The sequence below is a fragment of the Falco biarmicus genome, chromosome 11 (genome assembly GCF_023638135.1).
Source record: "Falco biarmicus isolate bFalBia1 chromosome 11, bFalBia1.pri, whole genome shotgun sequence".
NCBI classification, from domain to species: Eukaryota; Metazoa; Chordata; class Aves; order Falconiformes; family Falconidae; genus Falco; species Falco biarmicus.
In genome coordinates, this window is record NC_079298.1 from 33,803,395 (window position 1) to 33,828,472 (window position 25,078).

The window sequence follows — 25,078 nt, forward strand, 5'->3', positions numbered from 1 at the left end:
GGCCACGGGCGGCACGCGTGGCCCTCTCTTCGGAAAGGCGGCCGGAGCAAAGCCAGCAGGCGCCCCGCAGCTCCGCGGCCGCCTTCGGGGACACGGGCCCGGCAAAGGCCAGCCACAGGCCACGCGCTTGGCCCGCTGGGCCCCGGGGCTGGTGGCCCCGCTCTGGCGGGAAGACAGAACCTCAGCCCATAGCTTCAGCTGGCGACGGGCCGGCAGCGGCTGCTGGGGTCACTCCGGACTCCAGGCAGGGGCACGGCCGCCGCCATCCCGCCGCCCCGCTCCTCACGGCGGTAGCCGCACCGCCGGCTCCCGGGCGGGCAGGGGGGCTGCGGCAGGCTCAGCGCCGCGGCCCCCGTCCCCGCCTCGGCGGCGCCGCCGTGGAAAACATGAGATCGCAGCGATCGCCACCGCGGCTTTACCTCAGGGCGCGCACCCCTCCCCGCCGGCGACACTGCGGGCGGCTGGAGCCGCTCCGGGCCCGCGGCGCCGGCTCGGGGCAGGGGTGAGGGCTTAGCCCCGGCGCGGGCCGTGAACGGAGAGGGATCGCGGGCTGAGTGGGGAGGGCGGCGGCGGGCAGCCCCGCCGGGCTCGGTGCCGCATCGCCCGGCGCCGGCGCCGAGGAAGGGGAGCGGGAGCGCGGGCCGGGCGCTGCCGGGCTGCGGGGAGCAGGGGGCCGCGGCGGCGGTGCGGGGAGGCGGGGACAGGAGCGAGCGGCCCCCAGCCGCCGCCGCGCCCCGGCGGGGAGGGAGCGGGAGGAGGGCGCTGGGCGGCCCGGTCTCGGTAGCCCCATCCGCGCTCCCCCTGCCCAGCCCCGGCCATGAATATGTAACTCCCCTCTATTTCCCGAGCTCCATTGCGGAGCCTGCCGCTCGCCATATTGTGCTGCTGGGGCTGCGGCTGCACCGCCGGCAAGAGAGGGCGGCGGGAGGCAGCGGCGTAGCCCGGCGCGGCGGCCTGAGGCGGGAGCCCGGCGGGCGGTGAGCGCGGGGCCGGGGCGGTCGCGGCCGCTGCCGCTGGGTCTGTCCCCCTAGCGGGACAGGGGAGGGTGCGGAGCCGCCGGCTGCGGCAGGCTGCCCCGGAGGGGTGTCTGGTGCCGGCAGCGGTGCCCGACCCCGGCGCGGGGGAGGCGGAGGAGGGGCTGCGCCTCCGTGAGGTGGTTGTTATGGCGGGGCGGGGGTGTCCCGCAGCGGGCTGCCCCCCGGGTTTGGGGGGCTGCCCGGGAGCAGCCGCCGTCGGGCTCCGCCGCCCGGGCAGTGGCCGCGCAGGTGGGTGCGCTGCCCGCCCCGGCGTGTGGCGGCTCCGCTCGCCCGGAGCCCCCCGGCGGGTCCGGGCCGGGGCCGCTCGCCCCCCGCCTGCCGGCCCCGCATGCAGGGGGCTGAGGGGCTGTGGCGGGGCCCTGGGACGAGCTCCGACCCCTTCTGGTGCCCCCCAACCCGGCGCCTTCGGCGGTGCCGCAGGGCCGCGGGGAGCCCCGCAAGCCTCAGCCCTTCCCGGGGGCCGGCGTGTGGCCGCCAGACCCGGCGGTGCGGGAATATATCTGTGTATATATAGATATATATATGTGGGGGGGGGGGGGGGGGCAGTATGTGCACATGCACGCGCTGGAAGCTGAAGGGAGAGGTACCACGCACAGCTGCCTGTCACAGCCGCATAGCTAACACCAGCCCGGGGAGCGAGGCATTGCCCAGTGCCTTACTTGGGAAGGGAGAGCCGCAGAAGAGAATCACGAGCCGTTATTCTCGTTTCTGTAAATTGCCGCTGACTAAAATACAGTATTTGGTGTGATTTATTGCTCTGCGTTCCCAGTCTTTTGTTTCTCTTAAAGCCCGTGTGCATCACTGTGCTGAACAGTGTTCGCAAGGCGTGATGCTGGTAAACTGGTACTGGGAACGACCTGGCTGCTCTTGTGAAAATGTCATCGCTTCCAGCAGGGCATCAGGTGGAGAAAAACACTGTGTCGGGAGCTGTCGATGTGTCTCATCCCTTCACACTCGCTCTCACTCCTTCTGATGTGAATTTAGCACCTGTTTCTTGCCAACTTTTATACTCTGTGGTAGCTAGCTCTTCAAAATCCTTTGCCTTCCTGGGACCCGCCCCATGGCATATTCTGTATATGAAATGAACACTGAGCAACATTCTGCTTCTTGGGATTTTTGTTAAGCTGTTTGTTTGTCAGACCATCTTCTGTGGAAAAATAATTGGATCAAGTGCCTAAATCCATAGAAATCCAGAGGACAGCTAGTGATTTCCAGTATGATAAATTGTAATCCAGTCCTGTTTGGAAGTGCTTGTAGCTCTCTGTAATAACTATGCATTGCACACAGGCTTTTAAGGATTAAAGGAAACTGCTTGCATTTGAAAAAAAAAATGTGACTGGTGTGTGGGGGTAATTATTTTTGCTTGGGGAAAATTCTTTAATCAAATATGCCATTCATTCAGTGACAAAGACTCAATTTGTCATAGGAGTTCCCTGCAGAGGTTCTCTCATTTGTATTCATCTGTGTTTTCATTAAAAACTTCTGTAATGAGATAATTTGACTTTTTAATACATCATGTCAAGCTCAGAGCTGGCATTCAACTTGTCAGCTAAGACAGGGGCGCTCACTTTGAAAGTAGTGGATATCGATAAGCAGTGTGTTTTGCATTAAAAGATACACTTGTTTGAAGGATTAGCTTTGTCAGTTTGGAGATGGGAGGAATTTTCACTGGACAGATGTTAGCATGAGCTGCAGTGTCAGGCAGCAAGCTTTGTGGCTGGATCTGGCACCGTTACAATACACTTCAGTGATGACAAGTTTAAAACATCTTTAGACCTCATTGACCCTGTGAATTGTATTTACAGTGTTTTAATAAATACCTCATTTCTGCATTCAACTTCATAATAATAGCGAGACACAGATTTTGCATTGGAGGAGTTTAACTTCTTCAGTGGCTAAAATTTTGACCTTTTGCTTCCAAGCTTTGAAGCACCAGCCCTGCTGTAGCTGCCAAGAAAAGCACTGCCTGTCGTGTCTTAGTTGAAATAGTACACGAGCGCTAGTGAAATAAATTGCATGGGTCTCCCTTTATCAATGACGCTGTGTTTTAAGAACGATGTATGTTGAGTATAAAGACTTGGTTGGGCATCTTGGTTGATGAGAGCAGAATTCTGACATTTTCAGGGCTGTGTTACTGTTAAATAGAAATATGATTGGTGCTTATAGGAAAGGCATCAGTCTTGTATGGGAAATAGATGTTGGGATTGTGAATTTCTTCAGCTTTGAATGTTTCTTTTTCCCTTGCTTGACAAAAAGAATGCAATGCAGGGGCAAGGGGAAGGTGGGGGAAAAAGGAGTTTCAAAAAATGAGATGTAAGTTTGCAACTGCTCAGTTGTATTTTTTTTAAAAGGAGCACTGGGTCTGCTCTTAATGAAGCACCAGTTCAAAGAACATGTATGAAGTATCAGAGTAAAGGGATTCCTTCCACTTCTTTTTTTTTTTTTTTTGCCTAAATACCCTTTACCTATTTTTTACTGAGGACATCAGTTTATTAATGATGCAGGAAGGAGAGAGATTGGAGAAGGGATGTTGTTGAGCCCCAGCTTGGTTCTGCTTGTTGATGAAAATAACTGGCCTTTGAAGCTGACCTTAAATTCTTAATTTTCTGAGGAATGAGCAGCGTTCAGTATTATGGAGCTGTTTAGACTTGTTGCAGTGGAGAAATATTTTAGGAATTATCCCTGTCTGCCCGCTCCCCGCTTCTGGATGTGGAGCTTTCTTGCAAACAGCTGGGAGTTAGCAGTAGTATTCAGCTAACTAATTAAAAACCTAATCCATTCTTTACTCTTCACTACTGGGGGATAACGTTAAACAATTTTGTATGATTACTGGGTTTAAACTGTGTAAGTACTGCTCCTGTAGTACTGTTTACAAAATGTACAGTTTTATTTGAGAGAGTTCTTAAAACACAATTTATTCTTAGCTGTCACCCAGCTTTAGATGAAAGCTGTCTGGCTGCCAAATTAACAATTTTGTTTCTATATGTTTATGTCCTGAAACCAGGACATAATAGCTATTAAGTCAATCATACATAAGATGACTTGAGTCCTTCTTTTTGTCTCTACAGGTGTTGCGGGGGAGTTTATTTTCTGTTTATTAATAACCAAGCCATCTTTTGTTCTCATTAAGAGAATAAAAAATGACATCACTATTGGTTGTGGCTAGCTAGCTTCACGGTGATAACTAGGTGAGAAATTTTTGTGACTATTTAACATACCTCTGGAAAAACTGAAAACCAAACATACATCTTGATCTGACGTTCTCAGAATTTCTCCCACAATATAAACTCATGAAAATATTACTGCTTACTGCCATTTATATTAATAAATGTGATGGATAGTAAGTATGTTGTATGCTGAAGAGAAGGATAATGAAGTGGCTCATTTGACGTGATCCCAGTAGCCCGAGGAGAGCAGTATACCCGAATTGCAGTATATTTGGCTTGAGCTTCTACAATGTTTCCTAAAATTTGTTTAGGAGCATCTTGGATCCTGTAGCACTGTAACAAAGCAGCCAAAGCAGTAGTCCAAGAAGCTGATGAGCAGGCTTTTATGTTTTCTGCTGGTGGAATGCAAAATAACAAACACACGTTGGGTTCCCGATGGAAGTGAAAGCAGATCTGTGCTGGCTCCTCAAGCATTGCGGTTCAGGGTCTATTGTGATCATTTCTATGTGCCTTCAGTTTCAGACTGTCTTGGCAAGCTGGGCTCAGGAGGGGCATCTGTGGGTGGGAAGAGCCACCGCAGGGCAGGGAGCAGGAGGTGCAGCCCTGAAGAGTATTCTAACAGATTAAATATGGAAGTAATGTATCCGTTCTGTAGCTCCTGTTTGTTAACATCGTGGTAATCTTCGTGTTTGCAGTCAAAGTACAGGTTTTTGATGTTGGTGGTGCCTAACACCACAGCTGCCAGGAGGGAACCTGGAAGCCTTGACTACACTTACCTCTGGCAGGAGTTTGGTTTTGTTGTTTTTGATCTGAGTGAGCACTGTGTTGTATTAAAACTGCAAAGTCCTGAAGGTGAAATTGAATCAGTGTGTTTCATTATCACCACCAAAAGTAGGTTGAGCTGTCAGGCAAAAAACAGCTGTGGGTTGTTGTTTTTTGGGGTTTTTTTTCAGTTTGGTTTGGTTTTTCCCTTGGTGTAACTGTAGCTGTAGAAGTGATTTCTGCCAGCAGTCACCAGTCAAGGACTGCGTTTCTCCACGTTTGCAGTGTAAAAACTAAAAGTAGAAGATCTGTCTTCCAGAGACCTAACCTTTGCTGCTGAACTGTTAATGGCATTTGTGGGCATGGGAAAGATAATTTGAATTGTAGTGCAAGTACTTTCATAGGATTTCTATTAAAATGTATGGCAAACTGAAAGGTTAACAACAGGGTTACTGAAGTGATCAAACTTAAGCTTGTTGATTGGAGTGGTCAATTCTTGCTTTCAGCAGCTGTTACTTCAGAGAGAGGGCAAGGAATTGGCTAGCCTCGAAAAATGTGCCAGAAGTGCTGTGAGGGTAAGAAAGTACTGTAGAAACAAAAGCACTGGTTCCCAAGCATAATTCTGTGGGGAGGGGGTGCGCTGCACAATAGCAGGGTACATGGTGTTTTGATACAGTCACACCCGTGTAAATGCAGTCTTTTACTGCGTACTGTGAGGTCCAGTGCACTATAAACATGCTACTAGAGAATGAATTTTAAAAAGGAAAAAAAAAAAAATTGTTTGATTAAGAATATCCTAAGGCAACGTGTATCATTCCTGGCCTGTTCGTATGTATTTAGTTGCTGTGACAGATTCAACTTTTCTGGTGTTTGAAGGTTTACTTTTGTTTGCTCCCAAAAGTTTTTAATCCTTTATCCTTCCTGCTCTGATCTGATACAGCACTGAAATGAATTTTAGGCAGGGTTTTAGAAAGGCATTTTTGCTTTTCTCCTTCACAGTTGGTTATTAATTCTGAAATCTAAGGTTGAAAGAGCTTAAGAACTTCATTTTTTAAAACTCACTTATACACACAGTATAAGTAGCATGCTTCATAAAACGAGAAACACTGCATAAAATTTAACAACTAACAGAGAAAATAGCAATTGTGCTCACTCTGTCAGAGTGTCAGAGTTCTGCTTAATATTGTTACTTCACAGGGCTAAATTATGGCTTGGTGATAGCTGTTTTCCTTTTCATGTGAGTTGTTGGTGCAGGTCTTCGGCACGTTTGAGGTCAAGTGCTTGCCTGATCTATTGACCCACATCAAGAGTGAAAAGGTACTGTTCCTGTAACAGATTCGTTTTGGCTGCTGGCAGAAGGCATTAATGTTTTATCGTATTTTAGCACTCACTTTTCACGAGGTATAGATGGTGTGAAAGGGTAAGTACCAGGATTTTTTAGCTTTAATAATTAAAATAATCTTACTACCTGTTGCATTAGAACAATGGGCAATGTTTGCTTTTTTTTTTTTTTGGTGTTACCAAAAACTGAAGAGTTTTCTACTTAATCCCTCTGAGATTAAAAAAAACCCCGCAACCTAAGCTTTTTGATTTATAAATAGCCTGGTTTTGAAATGTGATGAGTTTGAGCATTTGTAGGTATGACAGCTAGAGGGAGGTGGATGAATTCCGGACTACCTGGAGGTAGCTAACATGATATAGAGGGAGTTCTTTGGCAACAGTATGATAATTTTATGTATTCCAGTTTTTGTAGCTGAAGAGATGCCCAGGAGGGTATGATACAAAACCGTAAATAAGATGTTGAACGCTAAGGACTGAGATTATTGACAGTAATGGAGCGATCCAGGAGGCAGTGTGAAAAGGCTATTGATGCTCATTGCATGGAATATAGAACTTGTATAGAATAAACTCAGATTTGAGCATCAACTACGTAAGAGCAATGTACTTGAACATATAGTGCTGATATGCTGTTACACTTCACTGCTATAAATATACAGAGAAGCACCAATTTAAAATCAATTACTATTGTTACATCCAATAAATGACTGTTCTTAACACTGTGATTAAACACACTTGAGTATGATCAGAAGTTTAATTTGGTAGGATTTTTTTTCAATTCCTTAATGCTCTTAACTTCTAAAATGGGAGGATTTTCCCTCTTCGGTCACTTGTATTAACATTAGATTCATTAAATTGTTCCATAGATGTACATATGTATAGCAGATGGTTTGCATGAGGCCACAGCACAAAGGTTTCTAAAGGCCAGGATGAGCAGCTTGACGGCCAGATTGGAAATGCTGCCATACTCCCTGGATCAATTCATTTCAGGTCCAGTAAATTGTGAATGGCAATTAACCGCATAAAAAGATCCTATGTCTTAAGGCACCAGGCAAAAGCTTTCTTCTTGAGGAAAATAAATACAGTGAAGAAACTGTAAAAGACCATGTGCTAGCAAAAGCTAGTGGGTTTCAGAAATGCCAGTGTTACTTTCTTTCCCCTCTGTCGGATGTCATCTGTCTGGTAGCCTACTGGATGTTTGATAGTCACAGCATTAGGTGTCGTTACTTCATGTTCGAGAGAGGGTTGGGGTTTTTGTGTGTGTTGAAGAGAAATGCCGGTTAAGCTTATGGGGCAGGTTGTAGGAAAATGGGGAGTTCGGGACTAGTTGTCAGGAAAATGAAAAACTCAGAACCAGTGTGATTGAGAGGGACAGTCATGTTGGGAAAGTGTCTGTAGTGTTACCGACTGTTGAGGCAGTTGAACTGCGACGATGCCTCAGATTTCTTTGCATTCCTCAGTTTTATTGGCTGCTTTGGGACATTTTTGAGGTTGTGGTCTTGAATTAATTTTGCAGCCTACACGCCCCCCACACCTGGTAGTGCTCTAGGGCAGAAATGAGGTTGTCTCTCTTTACTAACTGCTGTTCATAGACTGACAAAAAATGGATTTTTCAGTTTGACCATCTGAAAATGCAGAGCTTTATAATATTTGCTTCGGGAATAAATGCAGTTTCCCTAATTCTCATGTACTTCCAGTGCTGAGTGCCATCAAATAACTTCTCATGTAGTCACGTCCCTTCCAGATGAAAAGCTTTGTTATTGAAAGTAATGGGATAACAGGAAAAAATATTGATCTTTCTAGGGTGACCTTTACAGTGGATTTCAGTAAGCTTCACACTTTTAGAAATCTAGATTCAGTTTTAAGTGGAAAATGAGAGAATCTGACAAACAGTCTTAAAGATCATGTGCTTCCAAGCAGCCTGTAGAAATGCATACTTGAAACTTGTAATACGCATTCTGGTGACACAATACTACTAAGAAAAGGAGAATATGTTGTTTTTTCATACAGAACAGGCTGTATTTGTATTTTAAATGTAGAATTTGGCACAACCTTGAGTGTGGGGAACATCTGGCATTCATGTATGTACAAATAGTTCTGGTTTTATTATAGTTAAATTGTTTTCTCAGCCATAGTGGGGCTATATTGATATAATAGATCAAAACATATGAATGTTAATCTCTTCATTTACTTTTGTCCCTGCCCATGGCAGGGGTGTTGGAGCTAGATGATCTTTAATTTCCCTTCCAACCCAAACTATTCTATGGTTCTGTAAATAAAGCAGGAAAATAGGATGGCAAAGAACCAGAAGCAAACATTGTTAAAATGGGATTGTCAGAATGGTTATCACATTGTGTTGATTTCTCAGTGTGCATGGTGCTATCCTTCAAGTGTAACTGAAATTGGAATGACTTAAAGTAGTGAAAGGGTAGACCTGCTTTAGGTTGTTTAATCACATTAAACATCGACCGTAACATGCACCACAGTCATATGGCCTGCATTAATACACATTATTATTTACAGTAACGTAGCCTCAGGCTAGTCCCAGCCATTCTTTATTTTTGTACATTTTTATTCAGACTTAGTTTCTGTTTATTTTTTTAGCTCAAAACCAGGTTTCCAGGTTTGCTCTGTAAGAATGAAATACCGAACCCCTTCAGAATAGATCTAGGGAAAAAAGACAGAGGATTAACTATATGAGTGCCTATGGCTAATGGCTATAATGCCTGCCTTCTTCACACAGTGGAAAATGTGGTCTTTGTACCCTTGTGCAGTTGTCCAGGGAAAAGTGTAAGGGCAGCAGCTGAATCTGCGGTGGAGGCAGATGGGTTTCTGTCTGGGTTGGCATGAGTTTTGCTTTTGCAGTAGGTTTGGAGGGACATGGAGGAGCGGAGGCTTCCTGCAGCGCCTGGGAGGCTTTGGGTGGTTGCAGGGGGACAGAAGGGTGACACTGCCTTGCCTTGGGGCGTTCGGGAAGAAGCTGGAGGAGGACTGTGCTGGCATTTGTGAGGATCTGGGGGGGGGAGTGAAGGTTGTGATTAGGGTTGTAATGATGCGGGGGGTTTTAAACACGCACAGTCAAAGCCCAGTTCAGGATCCGAGGGCGATGCCCTGCGAAGAGTCTGATCCTTATTTCTCAGCAACACTGTTGCTCCTGGAGCTGCCGGGTGCTGATTTTGTGTCTTTCATGGAGCATGTAACAACAAGCTCTAGCAAGGTTTCTTGCTCCTTGTTTGTTTGTTGGGGTTTTTTTTTTGTTGTTGTTTTTTTGTTTGTTTGTTTTTTCTTTAGTTCAGTGTTTCTGTCTCACAAATACAGTCCAAGGACATGTTTGTTTGCAAGCTGATATATTGTAAGGGTGGAAAGCATGGTGTGAATATTTTTTATCTGTTATCAGATTTGACTTCTGGAGCATGTAATTGCTGTTTGAAGTTTCAGCTTCATAGCTTCTATTAATTTGGCGTCTTTAATAGTCTTTTAATTGGCTTTGATTGTGCTTTGCAGATGATAGACTTCTAGTTAGTGTGTACAAAAGTATTTTAAACACTGGCTTTGTGTAAGTGGAGCTAACCCCTCATATTTAAATGTAGTAGGCATTTACAAAGGAGTTCACTGACAGTACTGCAGAGCATTAACTGACAGTGTTTGGTAATAATTTTGAAATTAGCCCATGAATGTACTTCTAGGTGTTCTGTGATAGTAACTGAAACTATTGCCTTGATAACATTTATTTTGTAATCTGTATCTGACCCTCATAAGTTTGCAGATTGACTAATCCGTCACCAGTTACAGCCCTATTCTAACAGCTACAAATGTTAAATTTGGGCAGATCCCTTCAGCTCTCAAGAGACCCACTTTTCAGTAGGTCGTCTAAACCCAAAGCATTTTTGCTTGCTGTTGGTCTATTTAAATGTGGGTACAGGAGAGAGAAAGTGTATTCTCAAAAAACATGTAGTGTTTTGGGCCTTATTTGTTAATTTTCCAATTTATACAAAAATACCTAGTTGTGAATTTTACTGCTGGTTCCACAAGTTCTTAGAAGATATCGAAGGAAAATGTTCTTTTTCTTAAATATGCGGTTATATCATGTGTTTACAGAAGAAACTCCCAATTTAGGCAGACCTGATGGGTATTTTCTATAACATACTAGGTATCTGAAGTTCTAATTCCGTTGTTGCTGTTTTCACACAGTTCAAACAAATGGATTCTACTTTGTATAAAGCTAGTGGTCACTGTAGTCCCTTCTGATGTTTCTTTTGGGGGTAAGGAGGATGTTTGTGTGGTCATAGTCAGCCACATAGATTGTAAAAGGTGTGTGGAGTAGATCAGGTTTCTTCAGCTTTTTATTATGGCAGTGGTTTATTCGTTGATTACTGTTAGTTGCCATCGGCTTTTCTTGGCTGTTTCACTTTCTATACAGCAAAACTAAGTAAAAATGTTTCCAATCATGAGATAAACCCATAATTAGAATCACTGGGGTTGGAAGAGACCTCCAGAGATCATCTAATACAACTTCCTGGTAAAAGCAGGGCCAATTAAATCAGGTTGTTCGTGGCCACATCCAGTGGAGCGTGCCTGTCTCCGAGCGTGGACATCCCACAACCTGTCTGGAGAGACTTTTTATTAGTGAGTGTTTTGCTGTAGCTTTATGCTTCCAGTAGAGAGTTAGTTTCTCGTGTGAATTGTACTGATCAATGCTTACTCTGTCCATATGCCTTTTGCCATGACAAATAGGTTCTCATTTTTGGTTTTGGTAGGTTATGTACTTGTTGCTTTATGTCTGGCTCATGGTATGAGTCTACAGCACAAGCTCCTAAAGATTTTAAATGGGGCTTTAATGACTGTAAGAGATAATGATGGATACCAAACCATATCTTATCTCTTAGATGTCTTCAGGACTGACAACTTGAGCCTTCCATGTTGGAGATGAGCTGCACTACAGAGGCACTGTGTTTTGATTGCAACTCTGAACGTGAATCAATGAGCTTGAATTTGTTGCTAGCATAAATCATGACTGATTGTGTCAGAAGACGATTGTACACATGGCAAACGTAATATTGGATTCAACTTGCAAATAGAAAGAAGTGAAGATCTTCCCAGTAAGGGATGTTGTGACATTGAACTTGATATTGGGAGGACAAGGACTGATAGCTAATGAACTAAAAACACTTGAGCAAGACATTCCTCTCTCAAGTTTATCCCTTTTTGAGATCAGTATGTAATTGTAGTGAGCGCGATATAAACTTGCAAAGAGGCTGTTTGAGGAGTGGTGACGATACGAGTCAACAGGCAGGAGAGGAAGGGGAGGCATGGACAAACGCGGTGACATACTTGTTCAGGATCATCGACCAGTTAATTTCAGAGCTGGGAACAAAATGAGCTCCAGGCCAGAACCTGATTCGGCTGTCTCCCAGGGATTTTGACATCTAGGGAAGAAAAAAATAACTTCAGAAAAGAGTGAATACTAAAAGTACTAGATTGTAATCTAGTACTAGTTGTCCTAGATTGCTTAACATCCAGTTGTAATCTGAGCTGCTAGTGAACTGCAGTGAAGATTAATCCCTTCAAATAGTGTCTGTCTATTCAGAAATGTATGGGGTTTGTTGGTTGGTTGGGTTTTTTTTTCCCAAATTGAGCTCTTAGGCAGAAAGTAAAAGCAGAAAAAAAAAAATATCAGAGTGCTTTAACTGAACAAATTGAAATGAATGACTGAATTGAATACTTTGTCAAAATACGCAATTTGTCCTTAATGCTAGTCACAATATCAGAGAGAGTAAAACGTAAAACTCTAATCCTGTTAAGCTTCCAAGTAACTGCACTATGATACCTCTTTTTACAAGAACTAATCCTTTGGAAAAAAAAATGGGAATGGTTGAAGGTGCTGTTGAACTTGGCATACCAAATAGAAGCCTAACTCTCTTACTGTTTTAAGTCTAAATATTTACCTTTAAAACTTCGAACAAAAATCACTTTCTAAGGATTTAATACTGTGTAGAAATGTGTGTATTATTTTTTTAAAGAGCCTGGTGCAATTTTTTTCCCTCTAAAGTGTTTTTTCATGAAAGTATTGGAGATCAGTAGGCGAGTGCGAGTTAAAAGGCAGCTGGTATGGCTGTGGCCACACCTGAGCTGTGTTTGTGGGTTAGTTGTTCCAGCTGCTTGGTACCATTCCACCGTTTCTGTGATCTCAAGGTATTCTGACACAACCACACATGCAGTTGCACTTTAGCCATTGCCTGGGCTACAATAGACACTGCAAAGCGTTTTGGAGAATAACTCCGGTTGTGTGGGATCTCTGGTGTCCAGTAGAAAGTCCCCTGCTCCCTGGTTAAAGCAGAACCGCTATCAAGTTAAGTTCCAAGCTAGAGCTAAGGAAATCTTGAATTTTCACAAATGACAAATTTTGAGAAATAAGATTAAGGAGTGATTATACATTGGTGAATCTAAGGGTGGTAGATCTCTGAAAGGGTAAAGTAGGGCAGCGCAGGAGCAGTGATGCGGCTGCTGAGCTTCTCTTTTGCTTTGTAGCCAGTACAGCCTGCCTGCCTGCAGCGCTTGACTGTTCCGAGGTGTATTTGCTGCCAGTTGGATTTTATTTTTACTGGATGGTTTCAGGAATGGGATACCCAAATACCCAGTCTCCTGTGACTCACAGCTACATTTGAGCAAATAAGTGTATTTCAGTTATAAGAGCTTGTAAAGTGGATGTGGTGTGTGACAAGTGTGGATGTTGCTCTGCTGGAGTTTTGCTCTAAGCATGCTGGAAGGACGCTCCAGCATAAATTCCCCGGTCACTAAGCAGGCAGGAGGTCAGAGAGGGGCCTTTTCTGATGGAGTCCTTCATAGTGTGATTTTTTCCTATAACTGTCTGCCTGTTCTCCAGGAACAAGACTTATTTTGTTGTAAAGTTTTTAGGCCCCAGCCATTTGTCTTCAAATTTATTTTGGAAAATAGTCTACAGATGGATGAGCACGAAGAACAAGATTGCATAAGCCCTGTTTTCCAAGGAAATCAGGCTTAAATAGCAAGGCTTTCAAATGAAGTGATGCGATGCTCTTTACTGAAGCTGGCAGACTCATCTCACAGCTCTAGTTAGGGAGCTATTTAACTTGGGGATAAAGTTTGGTTTTCTAAAAGTCAATCAAAAGTTTCCGAAGCGCTTTAAGAACAGCACAGGTGTATCTTGTTTTCTTTTGGTTTTGATGCTCTGGCAATGTGGAGAACTGAGAAACATCCTGGGTACAAAGGAATAAAATTCTACATGTTCTGATAATCTTCAGCCATCTCCCTGTTTAATCTTCTGGTTTTCTTCTGTAAAAGACACAAAGCAACTAGGTAAGTTTTATGACTAAATGCTAAATGTTAGCTTGTTTCCCTCTTTTTGTATGCTTTTTGGAACTGGGGAATGACAAGGAATCAAACCTGAAAAGATTCATAACATCTCTGGTTCTCAGATTTGTCATATGTTCTTCTGGTTATATCAGGTGGCTCTTGCTTTGATAGTGACAGATGTGCGCACTCTGTAATTACAAAGTTTGTGCTGGAGTTTTACTGTGCTTGAGGACCGAGTTGGTCTGAAGGACTGCAGGTGTCCCTGTTGGTTAGGGGTTTTTTTTGTTGGTTTTTTTTTTAATGGCTGACAGGAGTAGCCCTCTGGCTATAGCATAATTCACAACAACTAGTACTTGTTAGTGGCTCTGGGAGAAAGATGTTTGATCTGCCTACAGGAATGTGGCTTCTCCCCTTCATACCGCCCTGTCATCATTTGACTGGTTGCTTTCCTTTTATATCCAGAGGGTATAAACAAGGCATAAAGGTAAAAAAATGATAGAAAGTATAAAGTCATGATATGTTAAAGTTTTTTGCAAAAACTTAATGATGAAAGGCTCACAGGGGTATCTGACTTCACATTGCTCCTAATGCTGGCACATGTAACCTATGAAGAGATCCCATTGTCTTTGTTTATAAAGTGGAAAAGATCTGAAATGTTGAATATGTATTAATGTGTTTCAGTAGGTTTGAATTGACCATGTTTCCAGCGTTCCTCAGATTTTGACTTCATACAAACCAGGGGCAGAGGAGGTGTTTGCTAGTGATAAAGCGCACTCTGTGGATCTCTCCAGCTTTCCGCTAGCTTTAAGGCCAGTATTTTTCCTCTTAAAATCTGAGACTGCTATCACTGCAGACCTTAGGGTGAGAATAAAGCACTCAGCATCTTGGATTAGAAGCCATTAAAATAAAGATGGTCAATTATTTATCATGACACTTGTACCCTGTCTTCTGCAGTGTAGCCTCAGGCCTGTAGGGAAGGTTGCAAAATAAATGATAGTGTTAAGACACTTGTTCTCCAGATTAATAGGTTTGCTGACAGTCTGGCATCTGGAGAGCTGCCGTTCTGTGTCAGCAAGTGTAAGCGTGCAAGTTTGGGCAAGATACTGCTTGTGCTTGCGATGATCTCTTTACCTGGGGCCGCTTTGATGGGCTCTTTACTGTGATGGAGTTGCATCATGTTGGGAGCAGGGTTCTCTTTTAAGAGAGGCTGGATTTACTGGGATTTAGTTGTCTTAATCTGCTGCAGTCTGACTGAATGCTTCAGCAGATTTTTGGGGAAGGGTGTGAATGATTAGCAGCTGTGTGAGTTTCTTCCAGTAGCTGAAATGATAGTTAAATGTGTCAGCTTTAAAAGCACTCAAGAGTAGTATCCAGTGCAGACACAGAATAATAATGTTGGGTCTCTGTTGGAACAACCCAGTGGCACCAACGCATAACAAAAGTCCTCACCCTGGGGGACTTGACTTCCCAGAATTACCTTAAATGATAGGGGAGATTAGAACACAGAGAAATACTATTTCCTTTCTTTGCCACTAGTACGCTTCTCAACATTGCTTCTCTGCTGAGATGTGTCACTTAACACCATCATTAAATTCATACCTCTGAATAATTTAAATGAAATAAATACCTGGAATTCTAACAGGACAGTGCAATGCTTGGCCAGACTGGGAGCTGGCAGCCTGCAGCAGGGTTGTGGTGGCACGTCGCTCTTCGTGGGGAGGTGAGGTCCTAACTGGACATCTTACTTTCCTGATCCACACAGAGAAACATGTCTCTTGTGACAAGTAAACTGTATTTTTAGGGCACAATATTTATATAGTAAAAATTGGAGTTGACAGTCTGTCATCTCCTAATTATTTCTTTTGATGCCTCTTCAGATGCTTATTACTTATTAGACGTAATAGTGGACGTGGCTACTTCATGTCAGGCTTCCACCACCACCACCACCTTTTTTGGTAAAGTAAGAAAACTAATTTCTGTGCTTGGGTGAAAGTAGGTATAATAATCTTTGCTGCACTGCTTCTCTTGCTTTTCCCTCCACAATTAATTAAAGCTTATAAAGTAACCTTGTTCTCCAGAGAGGTTGACCCTTTCATGTAGAGCTTGATGAATCAAAAACTGGATTATAATGTATCTGGTAGATGACAATAGGATCTGCATTTGGCTGCTGATTTCAAGGGTCTGAAATACAAACCTAGATTTAAAAAAATGAAAGTGATAAAAAAGGAAGAAAGTGCTTCTGCTTTTCCCACCTAGTAGAAATGTCTGCAACTGCAATCTTGCCTCTTAGATGGTTCCATTCATTTTTTTAAACATAGCCCACAGTCTGGGATACATTTTCCTTCTTCTTAACGCAGGTAGTTTTTGAGAGATGGGGAAGATTGCTCCTTCTTCCCCAGTGTGAAAACATTTTCTGTTCAGAAACATCATTTTCTTCTATCGTTTTGACCCAACTTTCTTTCACATCAATGGTGACCATGTGTGGTCATTTTGCCTCATCTCATATGATAATCCCAGAATTTGGATGGGAAAGCATGATGGTTTCTCTGTGTTGTTTTTTTTTTTTGTGTGTGTGTGTGGTTTTTTTAATGAAAAGGTGATGTGTGCCTTTGCCTGTAAGCAAATTCTGCAGCAGTGGTTGTGGAGTGTATCAGTCGTCTGTTGATGCGGTTAGTTCTAGCTCTGTCCATTTCCAGGAATGCCTGTCTACCACTACTGATTAAAAAAAAAAAAAGAAAATTGAGAAACCCCTAGTAATGTGTGTATGATTCGGGTTTCTGAAACTTAAAAACTTCTGACTTTGTCCCCCAAGTCATTGCAAATCAGGTGTACATCTGCTGAAGCCCAGCAGGACTCAGAAAAACTGAACCTCTTGGTTGAAATGACCCAGCAATAATCTTCCAGCGTTCTCTAACTTGTGCTAACCCCTAGCGATGCATTTTCAGGAGGAAAAAGAAAGGCAGTATAGTGAGCTTCCAGTGAACGTGTTTAGCTGGTTTTCTGTGTGTGTGTACAATTTGGACCTTCCACTTGGTTAGGAAGTAGACTGTACTTGACCCGTATGCACGTTTGTAAGTGGATGTTTTATGGATGTTTTCCGCATCAGGTGGCATTTGCAGCTTTCACATCACACAGCCAAAGTTTTATGGCCTTCAGTTCTATGTCACTTTTGTTTAACAACCTTAATTGATTTTCACAAAGTGTTCATGGCTGACTGACTGCCTTAATTTTTCTGGAGGGGTGTTGGGCATGGAGTTATCCGCATGGCATACAGTGGAGCCCGGTACTTGGATGAACAAGTGTTCCCCCTGTGCTTCTGCTTTGTTGGCACAGAGACTGCTGTGTCTGTGTAGACCTGGGGGCTCCCTGCTGGCCAGAGGAGCCTGCCTGGGAGCGGAGCTGGCTCCTGCCCCCAGATGTATGGGACTCTGCAACTTGTTTCTCTTTTTCTTCCCAGCCATGTCTCAAGCCGTGCAGACAAACGGGACGCAACCTTTAAGCAAAACATGGGAGCTCAGTTTGTACGAATTACAAAGAACACCTCAGGTAATACGTGCTTGAGAGCTGGCCTTTGTGGCAGGGCTTTCTTTTATACTCTGTAGAATGTGAAGCTTGATGTTTAAGGTTTTCTTTTTCCTTTAGGACTAGTGTTAAATGCCTATTCTAAATGACAGAATATATAAAAGAAAAAAAAAAAGTCTTTCCAAACCAAAACCTCTCCCATAATGTTAAAAGAAAAAGTTTCATCTTTGCCTCTTTTTCCCTTTCTTTAGCAGTATGGGTATGTGTGCTTTACGTGGTTATATATGTGTCTGGGTTTGTCTTTTGACTATGTTTCTCTTTAAAAGAATAGTACAACATGCAATCTTTGTGAGGCAGTTACTAAATTCCATTAAAGAACTTTTACGTTGTTTTACACTAGGAAGCAATCACCGATGGCTTGGAAATAGTGGTGTCGCCCAGGAGCCTGCACAGTGAACTGATGTGTCCCATTTGTTTGGATATGTTAAAAAACACCATGACGACAAAAGAATGTTTGCATCGCTTCTGTGCTGACTGCATCATTACAGCCCTCAGGAGTGGGTATGTAAATATTATTACAGGGAAAAGGGGTTTCACTTGAGATGAAAATGTGATTGAGAAAATCCTTGAAGTCCTGGGTACTGATGGGGAGCAGTTCCTTGCCTGTGCACTGCAAGTTTCTGCACATCTTCTGTATTTCACTCTTGTGTGTTCAGCCAGCTGCGGCAGATCCAGATCTGGCTTTTTCCTCATGAAAAATCATCCCATAATTTTGTTTCTTGCAAGGAGTTGAAAACCTCTTTTTTCTTTTTTTTCCTTTTCTTTTTTTTTTTTTTAAGATCCAGTAAAAGCAAAAAAACCCCACCTACATTACTTACAAAAATTAGTCTTGCCTTTTCCTAATAATAAATGTCAAATTGTGTGGCCCTTCAGCAGTAGTTCTGCTTTCAAGCTTCACTACCAAAACAGCCTATGCTAAAGGACAATTTTTTCTTGTATTCTTCAGTTACAGGTCCATATTTCCCAAAAGCTATAGAATTCTGCAGTTATCTATTTCTGATAATGGCAATTACCTGTGGTCAGAGGTCACACTTAATTTGCTGTGCCTGTGTAACTTCTGATGAGTAATTAGCAAGAATACATTAGAGGGAAACAAGAAAATTATCAGCAGTAGACATCTATGTTTCAGCTACGGAGGCCTCTTCCTCTTACAGCAAAAAAATTGGGTGAATCTGATGTTTTAGTTAAATGAGAACAAAATGGTAGGAAGGACAAGGCTTTTTAGTTTTCCCAGTAGTTAGTACTTGAACTATAGAATAGTTCCTTAATCTTTGTTTTATTCTCTGTGTGTTAGAAAGACTATGCCTTAGTATCATTTGCACTAGACATGCATTTTTTTCTTGGTGAAAATCCAGCCAGACGGTTAAGGGAAGGAGCAGTTTGCAGAGTGGAACTTTTGAACTCTTTGGTCTAAATACAGTTTAGATACATATATCTGAAAACTAGACACATGTTTGGGGTTTCTGTTTAAATATCTGTAACTACCTGATCTGTCAAAAGATAGACGCCCCATTCCAGATTTACTGTAAATATCAAGTTTTAGTGAGCACTTTGACTATGAATTGCAGCATTAGGGCAGGCTTTTGTTATTGCAGGGGAGTTAGTATTGTTTTCTTCCTTCTTGTTCATGTCCAGCAACAAAGAATGTCCCACATGTCGTAAAAAACTAGTTTCAAAACGATCACTGAGACCAGATCCAAATTTTGATGCTCTCATCAGTAAAATTTATCCAAGCCGAGATGAATATGAAGCTCATCAGGAGAGAGTGCTAGCAAGAATCAGCAAGCACAATAACCAGCAAGCTTTAAGTCACAGCATTGAGGAGGGATTAAAGATTCAGGCCATGAACAGGTACGTAATCCATGTCACTTGTCCACAGGTAACCTTGTTTGCCTTAACACTAAAAATACACTGTCTGTCCTCACTCCCTGTATAGCTTGATATTCCTCTGCTCTGAAGTCTGCCAAACTAATTTGTAACCTTGGGCAAAATAATTTTTAACCTTTTTTCTACTAATAGAAACCTTTGTATTGCTCCCTGCCACTTCTGTGGCAGCCTGACGTAGACATTTCAGCCTAGCTTTGCCAAATTATAGCTATCACGTCTTCAAAAATAAACTGTAATATAGCGAATCCTGTACAAGCGTATTACCTTTACATGCAAATAAATGCACTTAATACCAGAGCTTAGGTTTTAGTTGTGACTTAATTCACGAGGCTGGAATATATATGGTTTTTACACAGTAGTGAAATCCAGGGGATGCATTTAAACCTAAGAGAGCCATCTGGGAAAGAAGCCCCAAACTTCATGTCATGCTGAATCATGGTGTGATTTATATTTTTAATCACCTGTGGATTCATGTTTAGATCAACGTAATGGTCTGAAGTTGCCTGAAAAATAACTGTATGAAGTTAAAAATTTTCTTACAACATGTTTAAAAGGTGTTTGAGGGATAGGAAAAAATCCATAGTTTTGTCTGTGAGTATATTTTCATAAGAAAGAACGAATTATGGTCTTTTTTAAACTTTAAATATCTCTGAAGAAACATTTAGTGCTTGTGTGTGCATATGCCTGACTTCTGGCTTGGTGGGGACCGGGAGAGGGAGGAGTTGTACGAGCCTGTGGGCCTGTGTTGGGTGAACTCTGAGTGCAATTAGTGTTTATTTGTACCTGTTTCTGACCAGGTTACAGAGGGGCAAGAAACAACAGATTGAGAATGGCAGTGGAGCGGAAGATAACGGTGACAGTTCCCACTGTAGCAATGCCTCAACACACAGCAATCAGGAAGCAGGGCCTAGTAATAAGAGGACCAAAACATCGGATGATTCTGGGCTAGAACTGGACAATAACAACGCAACTGTGGCAATAGACCCCGTAATGGATGGTGCTAGTGAAATCGAATTAGTTTTTAGGCCTCATCCAACCCTCATGGAGAATGATGACAGCGCACAGACGAGGTAAATGTCTCCTATTCCTCTTCATCTATTCTGCTGTTATTTTTTGGTGCTTTTGTTTTCTGTCGCTTCTTGGGGCTTTTTAGATTCAATTTACTTTAGTCATACCACATCATGTTTAACCATATGCACTCTTTCCCTCTTTCTGCTCCAAGTCAAGTAGATGGTACTGCTCAACTATTACCCAAAATACAGTAACAATCTGTTTTAAGCCTTTGATCACAATAAAGATATGTTTTTAAGGGTTTTGTAGTGTTGCAGTTCACAGCAGGTGCTAGGATGATGGTATAATATCAGTCCCTTTTCTAAGATTCTTTGGGAATAAGCAAACCTTGTGTAAGTGTCAGCAGTTTTCAGAGCTTTGTGTCAGTGGGATTTCTACGCTGGAAGCTTTTCCTGGCATTTTTTTCATGATCCAGTCCAAGCACAGACTGCAGATTTTGGATTACAGCAATGAGCAGTCTCAAGGAGTTTCCTCAGGTCTCTTCCTGGTGCTCTCTCCTAATGAGACATCTCTGTAGTGTTTAGAAATACATTATACGCTTCAGCCAGCTTTTCTTTTTTGGTTTGGAATTGCAAGGGAGTTCTGGGGGGGGGTTATGAAAGGCAAAAGGAAGGCTAAGCTTCTGGGAGAGGCCTCTGCAGCATTTGCCAGCCTTTAATTCTTGCATGAATAATTGAAGTGAGAATGGTTAGTGAGGCAATAAGGAAAAGTAACGGGGAGCAGAGGTGCAGTGTGTCATGTTCGTAGCTTGCCCCTTAGGGTTTTCTGTCCAGGCACTTCAGACTGTATCTGTGCTTGGAAGATTTCAGCAGTCATGAGTAGTTCTCAAACCCCTTGGCAACATGTTACAGGTTTTTTGAATTTGAGCAGATGACAGTGTAGTGCTGTGCTCTCTACAAAGAGCAGGAAGGCCTGTGGGAGAAGTGTCAAAAATATGTATGGGCACTTTGGAACAATAGTTTGCAAAGTTGCTTGCGTGTCTTGGGTGAAAGCAATTAACACTGTCTGTGAACTGTCTTCAAAGGCCTTTTCACGCTTGATGCTTAATATCTGGGGGTGTTCCACATGTCTTTTTCCCATACCTGCAACTCAGACGTCTGATTATCTTTGTGGTTGTTGTCACAGGTACATCAAGACCTCAGGCAATGCCACCGTTGATCACTTGTCCAAGTACCTAGCTGTGAGACTGGCTTTGGAAGAGCTTCGTAGCAAAGGAGAATCAAACCAGATGAACCTTGACACAGCCAGTGAGAAGCAGTACACCATTTACATTGCTACCGCCAATGGGCAGTTCACTGTAAGTAGAACTTTTAACCGAGAGTAAAACTGAGCATCAGCCATCTTTGATACAGGTTCCATTAAAATCCACTCAGTTGGACTTCTCCTGAGTTGGCTTAGGTGTACAATTCATAACACCATGTTTTAGGTGTAGAATTCATAACACCATGTTATTTATTTAGAAGCAGAGCAATTGCTTTTTAGGAAAATTTATACAGCAAAAGTTTGGTTAGTAGAAAAGGAGGGAAATAAATTACTTGGGGGGGGAAATCCAGGGATGCCAGCAACTACTAGCTGACTCATGCCATTGTTTTACAGTTAAAATGGAAGAGGAAAAATACTACTTTATCTGAGGCTCCTGTTTCAAAAGCAGATAGCTGTAGCACCAGGAGGCGTCTACTGTTAGGTGGCGTTTCTCCACGTCTGTGTAGGCTTCCAGTATTCTACTGTGTATCAGCTGTGAGTACACTTAACGGAAGAATCCCTCCTCTTGGTTGCTGACTTCAGAATACACAGATAAAACAGCAAGGCAGTATCACAGTGAAATTGAACTCTGAGCCTGCTCTTGGCTGGGGCGTTTATCTGAACAAAAGTCTTCTGGTTAAAGAGACGGGCAAATGCTTTGCAGTAAAAGTCTGTTTCAAACAGCTTTCAAACGCGACTACAGATTGTCCCTTAGAAGCAGAGATGCTTTTGGTGTAAATACACTACTACTCCCTCTGTAGAGAGAGCGGAAGGAGGAAAACTGAAGTTTACTTTATTTGCAACTAATACTCCCTTTGCAGAAGTGTGTTTTGGTGCTGTTTTAGTGAGATCAGCAGTTCAGAATCGCTTGCGTTGTGGGGTTTTGGTGCCAAGTGGCTAGCTAGTAACTTGTGCCACATTATTGGCGACTTCTCCAAGTTCAGCACGTTTCTCCGATTTACGTAGTCTGTTTCTACAGCACTACCCGTGCAAGCCATCGGTTACTTCATTTCTGTTTTGGTGTTCTCTTCTAGGTATTAAATGGGTCATTTTCCTTGGAACTGGTCAGTGAGAAGTACTGGAAAGTGAACAAACCCATGGAACTGTACTATGCACCAACAAAGGAACATAAATAAGCTGTGGTGGAAAACTGAGATGGGACTAACTCTTTTTATAGCTATGACTTCTTTAATATTAAAAAGAAGGCACCACCATTATCTTCATGGACAATACACATGATGCCTTCAGGCTCTCTCAGTATACTTATTAATATGATTAGACAGTATTCTGGGTTGTATTTAATTTAGTCTTTGGTTTGGGCTTTTGGTTTTTCCCTAGGAGACTAAATGACCTTCTCCAGTGCATTCCAGTGTTTGACATGCTTTTTTGTTCCTAATGCATGATAACTGAACGAGTGTTCCGGTTTGGAATGTCTTAATTTTGTCCAGGTAAATCTGGATTTCTAATACATTTGACACAGTTATAGTAGCCTCTGTGAAGTATTGAGCATTGGATGGCTGAGTAAGTCTATTCAATAGTAACATATGCCAAGGAATGTGTTAAATGTTGTAATTTGCTAATGGCTGTCCATATAAAAGATTGGTAGAGAATTGATTTCTGATAGTCTTGCAGCTAGAGGTAATCCGATTCCCTAGAAAAGATGTATTAATAATTTTCTTGTGAAGAGAGCTGTAGTGAGAAAGCGGACACTTTTAAAACCTTGCCGTTTACTGGGCTTAACACTTCAGTGCAAGGTGATTTATGAGATTGGTTTGCTTTTTAACAAATATTTCAGTCGAGAAAACTCCCAACAACCTAACCCCGTAACTCCTCCCTGTGTCGAACACACCAATCTTGATGCATTCTGCAGTTTCCCGTCTGGCCCTGTTGCAGTGTTACCCTGTCCTCGCAGGCTTCATTGAAGATGATCTCTTGGAAGTTCTCTGCTCCCTAGAATAACAAATTTGCATTGTGAATGTATTGGAATGTTCTCTAAAGAACTGTCCTGAAAACTTTTTTTTTTTTTTTTTTTTTTTTAAAGCAAATCCCCAAAATTCCAGCACACAGACTTAATGCAACATTGAAATGCTTTGCTTTGTGGAATTTCTGCTACCCCAGCTGTGAACTTACCTGGGCTTCAGTTTGAGTAGGGAGGACTTCAACTGTAAGCTGCTCAAAGATTTTAGGTTTCTGTTTTGTTTCTTTTCTTTTTTCTTTTTTTTTTTTTTTTCCCCCATAGCTTTAACAAATGTGGCTTAGCACTTTGGAAGATGATTTTAGTACTTGACAAAGTTTACCGTTTAGTGTCTTAAATTTAGGTTCAAGTTTTAAAAAACTTGGCAGTAGGCTGTTGTGTAAAAGTCCAGTAGCTACTGTTTATTTGCATGTTAAATTCCTCTCCCCTTGCTCTGGACCTTGCTGTCACTTACTGGGGGTTGCTTTACCTATTGGCATTGTGTCCTAAGGGAAATGACGCCACCATGAGATTCCCTTTGCTGTAAGACTTGCTGATGTGCTGATGAAGCCTTCACCCATTTGCACCTGAAGCTAGCAGGAAAAGTTGCTATGATAGGTGGGAATATACTTTAAACCGTACGGTTGTGCTCCTTCTTTGTCTTGCCTGTAGTTAAGACTGGTTTTGGCATGTGGTACGTAAGTATTCAGATGCTTGGGGATTCTCTGGGGAGGGAAATGCCCTTCCATCACTTCTGTCTTTCAAGCTTAGCACTTGTAAAAATGTGTCCATTCCAACTGATGTTTCAGATCAGCTTTATCCCAATGTGAAAACTGCACAGGCTTCTTTGAGTAACTTTTATAATTTCCTTTTACTGGAAACTTTTTTTGTGTGTGACATGAAATGGCAGTTTCCAGGCCCCAGAATGCCAAGGGGGCAGCTTTCAATGACATGCGTTATTCATGACTTTCTGGTGAAATGTTGCATTGTATAGACTAGTAGTGCATGTCCACTAAGTATAATCTGGGGGGTGGGGGATTATAAACGCTTTAAAATTTATGGGGAAATTTCTAGATTAGTTGCAGCATACCTTCCCATTGTGATAGCTAAGGTAATGTCCAGTCCCTTAAGCAAGAGAGGTGTTTGTGAAGCTGAGCAGTCTGTCTAGGAGCTGTCTGTCACTTTGTCCCCAGTTCTTTAAAAAGCGTGGGAGAATGTGAAGCTTTTATTTTCATGTTGTAGTGAATTTACTGAATATTTATGTTCTTTAAATATTATATATATATAATGTAGTTGTTTGATTAAACCATTGATTGCACTGTGACTCTTAGTGCTATAAACTATTTTATTTTCAAAATGACTTTACTCTTCCACCTTTTAAAGCCATGCTATGTTAGGTATGGGTTAGCCTAATAGCTCTAGTAGCCAACTAACTCATTCTCAAATTGACAATAAAAGCAAAAATGTTATCAACAACCTGTTGGAACTTCCAGTGTTGCTTCCTCTTACAGTTCATAAAGCAAGCCCTTTGGACAGCTTTTGTTTGCTAATGCTGCTGTGGTTGTGGTGGCCAGAAGGAAGGGCGAGCAGGCACAGCTGACCTCCGCCAGCATGGATGCAAGGCGTCTGGCCGGAGCACTGTTAAAAGTCCCTTGAAAATGACTGAACTCCCCTGGGCATCACATGCTTTGAATGAGACAGAGGCG

General features: G+C 42.7%; 1 protein-coding gene across 3 annotated transcripts; it reads left to right on the forward strand.

Moving 5' to 3' along the window:
- The first annotated feature begins 380 nt into the window (after nt 1-380).
- On the forward strand, nt 381-24,696 carry RNF2 (ring finger protein 2). Of its 3 annotated transcripts, none has more exons than XM_056356159.1 (7): nt 381-502; nt 17,094-17,182; nt 17,559-17,719; nt 18,854-19,069; nt 19,903-20,175; nt 21,302-21,473; nt 22,453-24,696. In XM_056356159.1, exons 2-7 carry the CDS (start codon nt 17,096-17,098, stop codon nt 22,552-22,554), a joined length of 1,011 nt encoding a protein of 336 aa, XP_056212134.1. In that variant the 5' UTR covers nt 381-502; nt 17,094-17,095; the 3' UTR covers nt 22,555-24,696. The 3 variants fall into 3 exon arrangements, with proteins under 3 accessions (XP_056212134.1, XP_056212132.1, XP_056212133.1); XM_056356157.1 differs by lacking the exon at nt 381-502 and adding an exon at nt 776-977; XM_056356158.1 differs by lacking the exon at nt 381-502 and adding an exon at nt 13,271-13,639.
- The last annotated feature ends 382 nt before the right edge of the window (nt 24,697-25,078 follow it).